General features: G+C 37.2%; 2 protein-coding genes across 2 annotated transcripts in view; both read left to right on the top strand.

The window, feature by feature from the left end:
* LOC138057782 (octopamine receptor beta-2R-like) overlaps nucleotides 1-2,051 on the top strand; it is a 3,444-nt gene extending 1,393 nt beyond the window's left edge. Inside the window, exon 1 of the mRNA XM_068903713.1 lies at nucleotides 1-2,051. This exon is cut by the window's left edge and continues 1,393 nt beyond it. The gene's annotated coding sequence lies outside the window, so the exon portion shown is untranslated.
* A 1,774-nt stretch (nucleotides 2,052-3,825) lies between these two features.
* On the top strand, nucleotides 3,826-9,333 carry LOC138056652 (serine/threonine-protein kinase Nek2-like). The gene is made up of 8 exons (XM_068902496.1): nucleotides 3,826-4,029; nucleotides 4,624-4,841; nucleotides 5,729-5,966; nucleotides 6,248-6,457; nucleotides 7,299-7,375; nucleotides 7,760-7,836; nucleotides 8,026-8,089; nucleotides 8,650-9,333. Exons 1-8 carry the CDS (start codon nucleotides 3,934-3,936, stop codon nucleotides 8,930-8,932), a joined length of 1,263 nt encoding a protein of 420 aa, XP_068758597.1. The 5' UTR covers nucleotides 3,826-3,933; the 3' UTR covers nucleotides 8,933-9,333.
* The last annotated feature ends 3,167 nt before the right edge of the window (nucleotides 9,334-12,500 follow it).

Here is a 12,500-nt window from a genome sequence, read left to right as displayed (position 1 = left end):
CTGAAATTTGCCGGGAAGATGTTTATTTTTCTGCTTTTAAGTCCATGAGAACTCTTTTCGTACCCGTTTAAAAATCTTCACTGAACTGGTGAATTAAAGTTAGAGGAGCACTTTCTTGTTGGGTGATTGAAAATAATTTTTCTTAAACTATTTCAGTCAAGATGGAATTGGATGTCACACGACTAGACATAATTTTTGGTTAAATCAAAAAAGATATTGACATAAGTAAGTTTATCTTTAAAAGACTTTAAAATAGCGGTGTTTAAGAGCACGGAAATCTACCATTTTAGCCATCTGGCAAAAACGTCGGCACGGAATATTAAACCATGTGTAGCTAGGGCAAGAAAATCAGCCGCTTCATGGCTGTTTTTCTTCTTTAATACAAAGATAAAAAGTAAGTTCACCAAATAAGTTAAACACGGGGATAAAATTACACACCACTAAAAGCTAACCCAAGCTGGCCTTTAAATAAAAGCTCTTTACGGCATTTTCTTTCGATGTCGTGAGTTTGGGCGGATATTCTGATGCCTTAAACTTTAAATGCATAGATGATATCAGTCATCCTTAACAGCTTTTGTTTGCGTTAAAAATCTTAAAGTTATTAATAAAATAAATATTTTTTGGGTGGAACATCTGTGAAAATTTTCCAGGCCATTTTCTTAGTTGCGTTGTTTCCTTGGATAAGCTTCCACTTTGTATGGAACATGACTCTATGTTGTCAAAACCTCTCGATCGTAGGGTAGAAAGAAAAAGAACCAAACAGTTTAGAGTAAATAAGCCACAAGCGTTTCAAGAGTAGTTACAAGTTAAGAAATAGTCTACTTGCTCGAAGTGATTTGTTACTCTAACTTAACCCTTAATCTAAGTTTTTTTACAGATGCACTTAAATATTATTGTAATAAGATCGGGTTCATTCCAGTCACATTGGCCCTCAAAAAAGTTGTGAAATAATTTTAGATTAGGGTTACGGTTATTTAGGAACATTGACCTTTATTGAAGGAATAAAATAACCTTCCAATTTGTGGAATTCTCTATTTTCACATTCCCCATAATACACTTTGCTTGCCCCCCAAGTTTTACGTATACCATTGTTTTCAAATGCCCTAGGGAACTTCCAAGAGCACTTGAAAACAATGGTATATGCAAATCTTGGGGTATACAAAGCGTATTATGGGGAATACTACTCAGCCGGGGAACATGATTTGGTGGAAACTTGAAAATCATGGTGGCAGATTACCAATTACACAATCTTATCTTTAGAGAGACGTTTTGACGACTTCCGCTTAAATGCAGTAAGTCTAGTCCTGGAAACGAATAAGTTCAAAGCCAACCATGGCCAATAATCTATGCTGGGCGAAAAAAAGAGAATTTAAGTTGCAACCACTGAAAACTCTACTCTTTATCACCATACGTAAAAGATAACTTACGGATTGTAAAAGAGAATTGTGAGGAAACGAGAATTCGACCATAATTTCCGTTCTTGCAAAAGTCTGAGGAATCCAACAAGCAAACACGGTAAAAAGGTTCAGCAGTAATCACTCATTTAATACTTTGTGCGAGCAACCATTTTCTTGGCGAGACAAAGAAAATGTAACATACTTAACCCTTACCTTGAAGTGTCAATATTCCCGGGGAAACAGAGGCCGATAATTGAATGCCCATGAAATCAATGAAGACTTTTAAAACGACACTGTTTTCAAAGAGCCGGATAAAGCAGACAAACTTTAATAGGCCAGTTTCAAAAATGCTATAATACTCTTTGTTTGCCCTCCAAAATTTGCATTAGCATTGTTTCCAGTTTCTCTTGGGAGTCACAACTAATTGTCCCAAGAGAAAATAAAAACAAGGCTCATGCAAAATGTTGGAGGGCAAACAAAGAGTATTATGATATTTTTGAAAGTGGCCCATGAAGATGAACTTGAGCCAAGAAGGAATAATAATAATAATAATATCCCCATGCTCAACAAACCCACTAATTTTAATCAATATGTCATCGCTAAAAAGAATTATGTTTAAAATTTTTAAGAATCGAAAAACTAGACAGAAAAAAAGTTTTTCAGCAAATGGCTCCTTCGATAGTTTCAATATCTAGGTCAATTTAAAAATTGTCACATGCAGCTCTTCTATATTATTGTAAATAAAGATTTGTTGTTGTTTGCTGTTTTTATCTCACCATTCGATTGCCGCGCCTCTCAATCATAGTATTGCAGATCTCTGCAATGAAAACGAGCTTTTGACCCGGGTCCATGAAATCGTTTGAGAATAACTTTTTCCCTCATCAATGGCAATCAGCTCATTAATAGGCCATTGCCGAGTTCATGTCTGCCTCCTCTTCAAAGCGAGTCTAATTGCGAAGCTTTTGTGATGGTAATTAGCTCTTCTTTACGTGTGAATGAAACATAGACTCGCTTTGAAGAGGAGGCAGACATGAACTCGGAAATGGCCTATTTAGCCTGGAAGTGATACCTCATACATTCTTTACCCATTCCGTCAGTTGAGGAGAAAACTAGTGGGGTCCTAGTGGGGTAAATGTTCCTTGTTCGATGTCGAGGACTCTTGCCGAGTATAATCGCTTCTTCTTGTTTTCGTGAATTTTATAGATCTGTTGCATGGGGCTGGAAGTCTCTATACGATTCGGAATTTGGGTGGCAAATCTTAACGTCAAAGTATACGTGCGTGCATATCTAATCTTGCGTCTTTTGTTGGACCCTCTACTAAGTTGTTCTCCGGAAATGTTCTGTAAAATGGGCTCGGTTTCAACATCGTTGCATACCATGTTCAGGGTAGGTCGACTTCCAGATCGTGTAACTCATATGCATTATGGCCCTGAGTTATAAATCCCCCGCGTTTGCAGATCATAGCGTGGTCTACCGAAACACAAGTAATTTATCTCAAAGAAAAGATAACAACCAAGATAGGCCATTTCCGAGTTCATATCTGCCTTCTCTTCAAAGCGAGTTTAAGTGCGAAGTTTTTGTGATGGTAATTAATTCTACTTTATACTTTAAATATGAATGAAAACTAATTTGCGTAAGAAAAATTTCGCACTTAGACTTGCTTTGATGAGGACTGAGACAAACTTGAACTCGGAAATGGGCTATTTCATAAAACCAATTTGACTTCTAGTAAACTGAAGTATTGAACTTTTCTATGCTAAACTTTTATTGTCTTAAGGCCGATTTAAATGGTTTCAACTTTGTGCGGAGGCTGTTCAAATCGTTTCAACGCCAACACTTTGACTGCAAAGAACCAAGAAATAGGAACGGGAAACCAGACTCTCCCGTCCAGATGAGCACACTTGTATTCTACAGATGTTCAAGTTGATTCACACTCTTTCCACAAGCCGTATAACATATTTTACCTTTCAACAATGTTGAAAGACCTACACAAAGGGGTTTGGGTTTTCTTTCTGATCAATAAAAGACATTCTCCACCTAAACACATTCGTTTGTGTACAAGAACCAGCTGCAATGTATGCAACATACCAAACCAGGTAGACAGAATACCGCCGAAGCTGTTCTTAATGCCACAACTTGAGTTTGTTCATAAATGTATTTTATTGATTTTCCTTTTTTTTTTAATGATCAAATTACAGTGCAGCCGAGGAGCTTAGTTGCGTGATTGATATTAGTCTGTAGATGAGTGCAATGCCCGCAAAAAGCAAAAAAAAAAAAAGAAATTAAAGGAAACGCAATTTTCCTTCGCGCTCGCGTGGGGTACTCCACGACATTTCCATTAGTCTTACTCCAAGTAACGCGGTAGGTTGCTGTTCGCAGGCTCAAGTTTGTCTCGTTTGAGGGGCAAACCGGCAAAAATAGCCAATCAGAAAGCGACGCACGAGCTTTCAAATGGTCAGACCGGTGAAACTCTTTCCTGAGGTAACTGTTAATTCTCGAGCGTCTCGAGCGGTAAAACGATATTGGAGAGAAAGTTATGCCTTCCAAACTACTGGACTACTATATACTCAGTGAAATAGGTTCTGGCTCATATGGGACATGCAAGAAGGTCCGCCGAAGAAGTGATCAGAAGGTAGGCTTTCTTTGCAAGTTTGATCATGAAGAAAACAAATACCCTCATGAGACCCTTCATGAGCGACTTCCTCGATCCTTCTCTGGCTTATTTGGTTTTTTATGAAAGAATAAACTTGCCAGTGGCCGCGATAGTCTTCGAGGTAACGATTGACATGTACCCCGTGTTGTTTACAATAATTTAATAGTTTCCCACTTTCCCAACTTTATGATGTTACAATAGTAATGGGTACTGATTCCCTAGCTGGAATAACGAAGACGCTTTACGTATCATGGAGTCACGTAAAAATATTAACTTACATGTAAAAAATTACAATGCTTTGCCGGAGGTACTGCTATTCATAAGCACACTATAATAAAGCACAGACACTCAAAATGTTATTATAGAGTGAACATCAAGTTAGTAATGAAATAATCGGGAGGTAGAAATGTTTTGGGATCTAAATAATCTTGTTCAAGGCAACTTTTTTGAAGGACTGTTAAGGTCAAGTTGAAAACAGCCAGTCTTTGTCATTAAGTCCTGATACTCTTAATGCTTTAGTTCTTTTCCTGAACCTTACAAGGATTAATGGTAAACATGTTTTTATTTTTCAAGATTCTAGTTTGGAAGGAACTGGACTATGGCAAAATGACCGAGGCTGAAAAGAAAATGCTTGTTTCAGAAGTGAATCTCCTTCGAGAGCTAAAACATCCTCACATTGTTCGATACTATGACAGAATTATTGACCGATCCAATACAACCATTTACATTGTGATGGAGTATTGCGAAGGAGGTGACCTGGGGGCATTGATTGCTAGACACAGAAGGGAGAAGTATGTAACAACAACAACAACTTTATCCTACCCTTATATCATTACAAAAAAAATTACATCGGATAGAAGTAAATATCTAAAAAGATATTGGCGTTGTAAAATAACTAAATAGTTAACAAACTTGGAAGTCAATTTACAAAAATAGATTTCAATAATTAGGCTACAATGTAGTGCGGTATGTCAGAGGTTTCATTAAGTTTTAAAGTAGAAGGGACCTTGTGATAGAGTAAGGGCCATAAGCGAGAGTACAGTTTTTTCTACTGTAATTATGCACCCTATAAATAAAGTGTTCTAAGTGGGCACCCTTATTTATCCTTTTGATCTTGAGACCTCCTTTGAGCAAAGGAGGGTACTGTACTCAGCGTAGACAGGTGCTAGTACCTGGGTCCTGGCTTCTAATAAAACCCCTAGTATGTGTTACCCCAAACAGTGACTAGGTTGCTAACTAGGTTTAGACATGGTTAGGGTTTAGCCCGTGTAAACAGACTTCATGGTCAAAATCCTTAAAGAGAAAAAAGTAGACATGCATGAAGGAGGTGCACACCTGAATTACAATCATTCTAACCCTTACCCTAACCCTTTGTGGCAATGATTATCAATCTTTGAGTATGTTTTTGTCTGTTTTGATGGACGACATTCGCTCATAATAATAATAATGCTTGAAAACAATTCCATACTGGACAAAAATGATCTCGCACTGTTCTACAATGTCTTCAGATGGTGCAAAAACAACCACAACGAGCTTGAAGGGATTTCCATTTTTTGGAGTTAACAAACAATACAACAGAACTGTTTGTTAGTTTAATGGACTGTAGTGTGATGCAGATCAAAGATCTAATAGAGCAACAGTTACTGTAACATGTCATTCCTTTTCAATTCTTTGTTAGGAGACTAATAGAAGAAGATTTCATTCAAAAGATTATGTACCAGCTAGTCACAGCACTTCAGGAATGTCATCGTAGGAAGGATGGTGCTCATGTCTTACATCGTGACTTAAAACCAGCTAATGTTTTCCTTGATGGAAACAATGACGTGAAACTAGGAGACTTTGGATTAGCAAGAGTTCTTCGACATGACACAAGCTTTGCAAAAACTTTTGTGGGGACACCTTACTACATGTCACCAGTAGGTTATGTTTCTCACTTTTTGAAGTAGTCCCATTGTTTTTTTGTAGTCAAATAATGATGCTGAATGCTGAGAATAATGGACACCTTGACTGCAAGATAAACTGAATTAAAGAGTGATAATGCTTCTGGTGAAATATGGAAATTCTGCCACTGACAATAAAAACATCTATTGTATTAAGTACAAACATTACAGCAACTTTGCTAAATGGTAAATAGATCAATTAAATTGATAAAAATATGTCTTGTATTATATCTAACTAGCTGGCCTTATCTTAATAGGAACAAGTGAACAAAGAAAGCTACAATGAGAAATCAGACATATGGTCTCTTGGATGCCTGGTTTATGAGCTTTGCTGTCTATCACCTCCCTTCACTGCACTGAACCAACGGAGCCTTGAAGCAAAAATCAGAATAGGAAAATTCCGTCCAATCTCTGAACAGTATTCTCAAGAACTCAGAGACATTGTCAATTCAATGCTGAAAGTAAATGTAAGTGCTGAAAAGAATGTGCTCATAAGATAGCCAATGACCGCCAGCCGGTTGGTTCAATTGGTTGAGCAGCAGACTACTGTGTGGGAGGTCACAGGTTCAACTTCGGCCGGATCAACACTCAGGGTTTCAAAAATAACTGAGGAGAAAGTGCTGCCTTTGTAACAACACTTCCAAAATTAATGGTTACAATAGACTTTCAAGTCTTCTTAGATAAGGATGATAAACCGTAGGTCCAGTCTCACACCCCTTCAATGTTCATAATCCTGTGGGACGTCAAAAAGCCCACACACTTCTCACAAAGAGTAGGACATGTAGTTCACGGTGTTGTGGTCAGGCCTCATTTCATGGGTTGAGTGATATCACTAATGGACTGATAGCAGCTGCAAGCAGCACCTGTATAAAATGATGTGCGGTCTGACCCACATATTTATTACTTGAAAAAAGCATATTTGAATAATGTGTGAATAGGAAATGCAACATATAAATTCATTGCCATTACTATTAACTTGGGATGAAGGACAAGTTTAACCCTTTCCCTCCTGAGAGTAATACTTATACTCTGTCTAACACAAGACTATTTTAGTCGTCAAATTGAGGCCACTGTAAGGGGTGACTGGGTTCAAATAAATAAAATGGAGTGCATCCTTTACTTGAGAATTGCACAGTATAATCAACCCACCTTATGATTATTTGGATGGTAATCATGGCCCGTTTTGGCCTTCTCTAAAACACAGTACATTGACAAAGTTAAGTTGCTGGCACCTTGGTGTCTATTGACTTCATGTGACAAATTATTGATTTATTGGGTGAATAACTGGCATTTACATTGCATGCACAGGAAGATCGTAGGCCGTCAATAGATAATCTTCTCAGCAGTCCAGTTTTTTACAGATTTCAAGAACAAGCAGATCTTATGTAAGTACTGGTTAAATCTATTTCATTACAATAGTGCCCTCATGTAAGGCACCTTTATTGTTTATGTTGTAAGAAATTTTAAAGTGGAGAAATTAATTATGTCTGGAGGCCAAAAGCAATGTTATAGTAAATGGACAGGTGATTTTTTTAAGCCCTTGATGGTTTCTTGACTTGTATGAAAGAAAAGTCCAATGTACAAAAGAAGACTAAATTTGTAAAATTACTTTACTCAGGTTAATATAATTATTTGTCATGCACTATCTAAAATGGTTCAATGTTGTAAATAGCAGTCCAAGCAAAAGAATAAAAAAATGACTTTTAAGAGAGGCATAAAGTTGTATTTTAGCATCATTTTTTTCACTTTGACCATTTTTTTATTTGTAGAAGTGATGCAAAGAAACAAGATGAATTTTACAGAAGATGGGAAAGACAACTAACTGAAAAACAGAAAGAGTTGGAACGTATGTCAAGTCATAGGATGTAACTTTTGATTAGGATTACCTCATTCTAACAACTCATTTTTGGCAAAGGAAATAAATGGCAACAACTCATTTCACCATATTTTCTGTTCAGTGGTGTATTTATAATAATTATTATTATTGTTATGTATTGTGATCATGGTGATGTCTATTTTCCACTTCATGTTGTAGGAAGGGAGAAAGTGCTTCTTGCTAAAGAAAATGATCTTGCTCAAAGAGAAGGAAAACTTACAAGGTGAATGCTACCTATTTTATTGTTTTGCCCCAAAATACTTTTTGTAATAATTATTGATCAGCTAATTTTTTGGCTTCTACATTGCTTTACTTTTGTTTGTTTGTTTGTTTGTTTTTTTTTCATTGTCTCGTTGGACCAATTTAGGTGCAACATCAGGGAACTTTAGCAAGGACGGCGGCTGCGAGAAGAACATGTAAAATCCAACTTCGCGTTATTATAAACACACGTCTCGGTTACCTCATATCGTTACGCATGGAAAGTGCATGCAAACTTTCTTGGAACAAAATGGGTATCAACGGTTTGGGCGCCGTTTTGGTAGAAAATTAGAAATTTATCATCGAGTGATGGCGTCCTCCGCATAACCTCAAATTTGGTAATTTCACATCGTTGTCAGGACGAGAACGGCAAGGAAGTCTACCAAATGTGAGAAGGGCGTGTATAGGCGAAGTTTTTGCACGTTAAACTTACTGTTTTCTGCCGTTCTCGATCTCGTCGACTTCACCTTTGCTTTAGCTCCTTATTTTTGGCTGAAAGAACTAATTATTCCTTTCAATATTTAGGGCAGAAAGCCACCAACGACTCTGGGGTTTCCAAGAGGCAGTTCCTCTGCTCTCCAAACGTCCGCTTGCTCACGGTAACTTGGCAATGGACAAAGAAAATGACGTTCTTAACGTGAAGAGAAAATATACCTGTGATCCAGAGATTCGTGCAAAAATGTTCGAAGACGTTACAAATAATGGTTTTGCAGTTAGACATTATCCTCCCGAACTGGAGTTTAGAAATGGAAACAATTTTTGCAATGGATATGTGCGACCTAGTAGATTGTTGTCTGACTTGAGATAGGAGTGCAGCGTTGCACTACAAATATAAGGGAAATCAAAACTGCGCGTCATTAGCCGTCGTATGTTATGTGTAAATGTGCTTTGCTTATACAGTAGCTTATTGTTCTTTATGACCTGACATGTTTATTGTGTTCCAAAACATGCACATATCACCTTATCTATTTTAAAGCCATTCAATAACAATTTACGGTTTGCGGTTACATTTGCATTAACCATCACCACATCGAATTCAATTTCCTTTTTCTGTTACTTTTGTGCTTTATTATCAGAAATTAAGTTAAGCTCAGCATAGAACGTATATTTTGTTTAAATTAAATTATATTGTCAAATATTTTGTTCAGAGGAATGTAAACTATCATTATTTTGTACATATATTTATATTTTGAATAAAAAGAAGAAGAAGAACTTTATTTAAGTGTCAAAGTATTTAGCTAAATATAAGCTAATTGTGGACACTAAAGGAACATTCAAAATACAAAAGTAATACTCTAAAATATTTACAAATTTAATATTGCTTGATTCTGAGAAAATCTAAAACACTTACAAATTTATAACTTAGTCTCGACTAATCTAAAATATTGATATGTATATAATTACTTAGTATCAGCTAAACAATTCAACTGAGCGGCAGTCACTGGACAAAAAGAGATAAAATAAAATAACATTCCATTGCAAAGCTGGTTAGGTGACCAGTGCATAAATTGCAGGTGATGCACGTGCCCTCAATTAGAGCTGTCCGGCCTTTCTTTTTAATGCTTTTTCTAAAATTGTCCAGTGTTATCCCGTTCAGCGTTATCCCGGCTTGTTATTGAATACTCGCCGTTTTCATACGTAATTAATTACATAGCATGAGGATATGATGCTCATGCCGCGGATATTGTTGCCTAGATCTATTTAACGAAGAGTTCAAGTTGACACTAAGGGTGATTACCTTGCGTAACTTTTGAATGTCTAATCCTGTTTGTCTGTCCAAAAGACGAATTATTCTAAATGAACTTTAAATTGATCAATGACAAGACAGGGTTCTGGGTTAGGGGTAGTTAGTGTCAACAATATCTTGACAGATGAAAACTGGTTATTCACCTTGCTCAGCACAGATAGATGAAATGTGGTTATTAAATTTATGCCCAAGAGTCTGTTTTAATTTGGAGGTAACTGCGTTCATAATTCTGCGAAATTCATCTTTAAGTGCTAACGGCCAAACTGCGTTTTTGCTTTTCTATCAATCAAACTTCCGACGCCAACCACAGATGACGAAATCAGCATCTTTGGTTCCCACGGCACATTTGTATATTCGAACTCGACGCCGATGGAAAGCGATGGAATCTGTACGAGTCTTTTTACTGAAGAACTTCTAAAATATATCATAATAGTATTCACGCTGTGAACTAAACAAAAAACTCCAATTCACTTTCCGGAGGCAGAGTCGATCTTCCCGGTTATGTTCGGAAATTTGATTGATGGAAGCCAAAGCCGAGTTGAAGGTGAGATCTCGCAGAATTATGAAAATCGTAGTAATCATGATATGACTCCTGGGTTCAAATCACTTACACTTTGACATTCAATGATATTTCTTATCACATAGAAGCTCCCAGCAGAGAGGTGTATGGTCCCGGTCAGAGGTTGGGGACCACCCGAGGGTAAGGGCAATAGACCTCTTTAGCTTGTACATTTTGTTTTGCCATTTGGGTCGTCGTGTGGTTACTGTTGGGTAAACGTTCTTTCAAATGTCGTCCTTTGCGTGTGAATATGTACGCATAACTTACGAAAAAACAAAAGGAACATTCCCTTGAGAACATCACGTGGTCTGAAATGGGAAAACAAAACGTACAAGCTAAAGAGGTCTATTAAGGACGGAAAACATCGTCTGTTCTGGTTCTGGCTTTTCCCTTTCGCTTACCAACTCTCTTTGTGCTGAGCATTTACTATCGGATCGCAGCGATGGAAAGGTCTGGGTACGAGGCTGGTCCAAAACTCTGAGACTCCGGAAGAATAATTGTGATACGGTGTTTGTTCCGGAAGGCAGTTTCAGAGGAAATCTTTGAAAGCCTTGAAAAACAAACTTGAAGTATTTAATAATAATAATAATAATTATTATTATTATTATTATTATTAGTAGTAGTAGTAGTAGTAGTAGTAGTAGTAGTAGTAGTAGTAGCACCCAACTAGGGGACTAATGCAAATGCTGCATTTTGATTGGCTACACTACTAGAGTTAACTGAATAGAGTGTAATGTGAAGTGCATGATTTCAATCCCATATGAACCATGTGAGCGTTAGCCCTACAGATGGAAATGGGCCCACACAAGGACAGAGAAAAACTCTGACCAGGGTGGGAATTGAACCCACGACCTTCAGGTTAGATCTCCGCCGCTCTACCGACTGAGCTACAAGGTCAGACGGGAGCAGGCCGTGGGAAGTGAAGATGTTAAAGTCACGGCAATGAACATGTACAAGTACAAGGAAAGGTTACGTTTATACAAACGTTGATATACACTACTAGAGGACTATTAGTAATAGTCATCGAGTAGCGAAAAGCGTGACGCTTTTTTTCGTTTTATTTCCAAATAAATATATCTTCAACTTGCATTTGCTAACTTTATTATTGCCTTTTCTGTCCGACTAGTTCGGTGATACTAACCCTTAAGGGCCACGGGTCAATAGCCCATTCGGCTTCGCCTCATGAGCTATTGACCCGTAGCCCTCGCGGGCTACGGGTCTAATTGTTAATTATTATTATGATGATGATGATGATGATCGGACGTACCGCGAAAAGCGTTACAAAATTATTGAATACTTTTATTTATACCGCGCCATGCAAAATTATAAATATTCTAGGGCGCAACAAAAGTTCAAGTTCAAGTTTATTGAGTTACAGTAAATTCTAATTTAGACATTGCGGCTTTCGAGGTCCTAGTCAAGGAAATGTAATTCTCATGCGTTGTGCATATATATACAAACTTGTAGGTTGCACTTATCATTAAAGTGAAGTGAAGTGAAGTTACTATTAAGTTAATACAAAATAAGGCTAACCCGCAAATAGCTAAAGCTAATCTAGGCGGTTAGCGAGTGGGACTGTTTACAGAGGAAATCTAGTTGTGAGTATTAAAGTAGCAACCATTGGAGAAAGAAGTAACATTGTCTTTAATCATATTCCATATTCAGAAAAGGAAATATCGCTAGCCAGGTAAGATCGAGTATTGAAAGCGCTATATATACGTGCGTAGTCCTACTCTGCCAAAAGGAACACAGCTAACCGTCCAGATTAGTGTTGCCGCTCGCTCGCCGCAATAAATAAATAAAATAAAATAGAAATTGCGGTTGAACAAATCTATTTGAGCATTTTTTTAAAAATTTAATGATTAGGGAAGGTATGCCAACATATCATCCTCTTCCATTAAAACTTGTCAAAGTTGATTTTGTATATTTTTCTTAAATACACACCGGTTTTGGTAATTTGCTAAGACAATAATATCATAACTAGGTTAAAAATCAACTTGTACAGGATGTGATGAAGAAACGTAGATGTTGTTTATCCCAGCTGACACACCGGTAAACTATTTATGACCA

The sequence above is a fragment of the Montipora capricornis genome, chromosome 7 (genome assembly GCF_036669925.1).
Source record: "Montipora capricornis isolate CH-2021 chromosome 7, ASM3666992v2, whole genome shotgun sequence".
Taxonomy (NCBI): domain Eukaryota; kingdom Metazoa; phylum Cnidaria; class Anthozoa; order Scleractinia; family Acroporidae; genus Montipora; species Montipora capricornis.
Note: the sequence above shows the minus strand (reverse complement) of the source record. Positions and strands in the feature narration are given on the sequence as shown.

What these genes read in the sequence shown, in the direction of transcription:
- LOC138056652 (XM_068902496.1), top strand. Translation starts at nt 3,934, where the DNA reads ATGCCTTCCAAACTACTGGACTACTATATACTCAGTGAAATAGGTTCT. An exon ending in GCTAGACACAGAAGGGAGAA is followed by an intron (nt 4,842 to 5,728) that starts GTATGTAACAAC and finishes ATTCTTTGTTAG; the next exon opens with GAGACTAATAGAAGAAGATT. An exon ending in AGAGAAGGAAAACTTACAAG is followed by an intron (nt 8,090 to 8,649) that starts GTGAATGCTACC and finishes TTCAATATTTAG; the next exon opens with GGCAGAAAGCCACCAACGAC.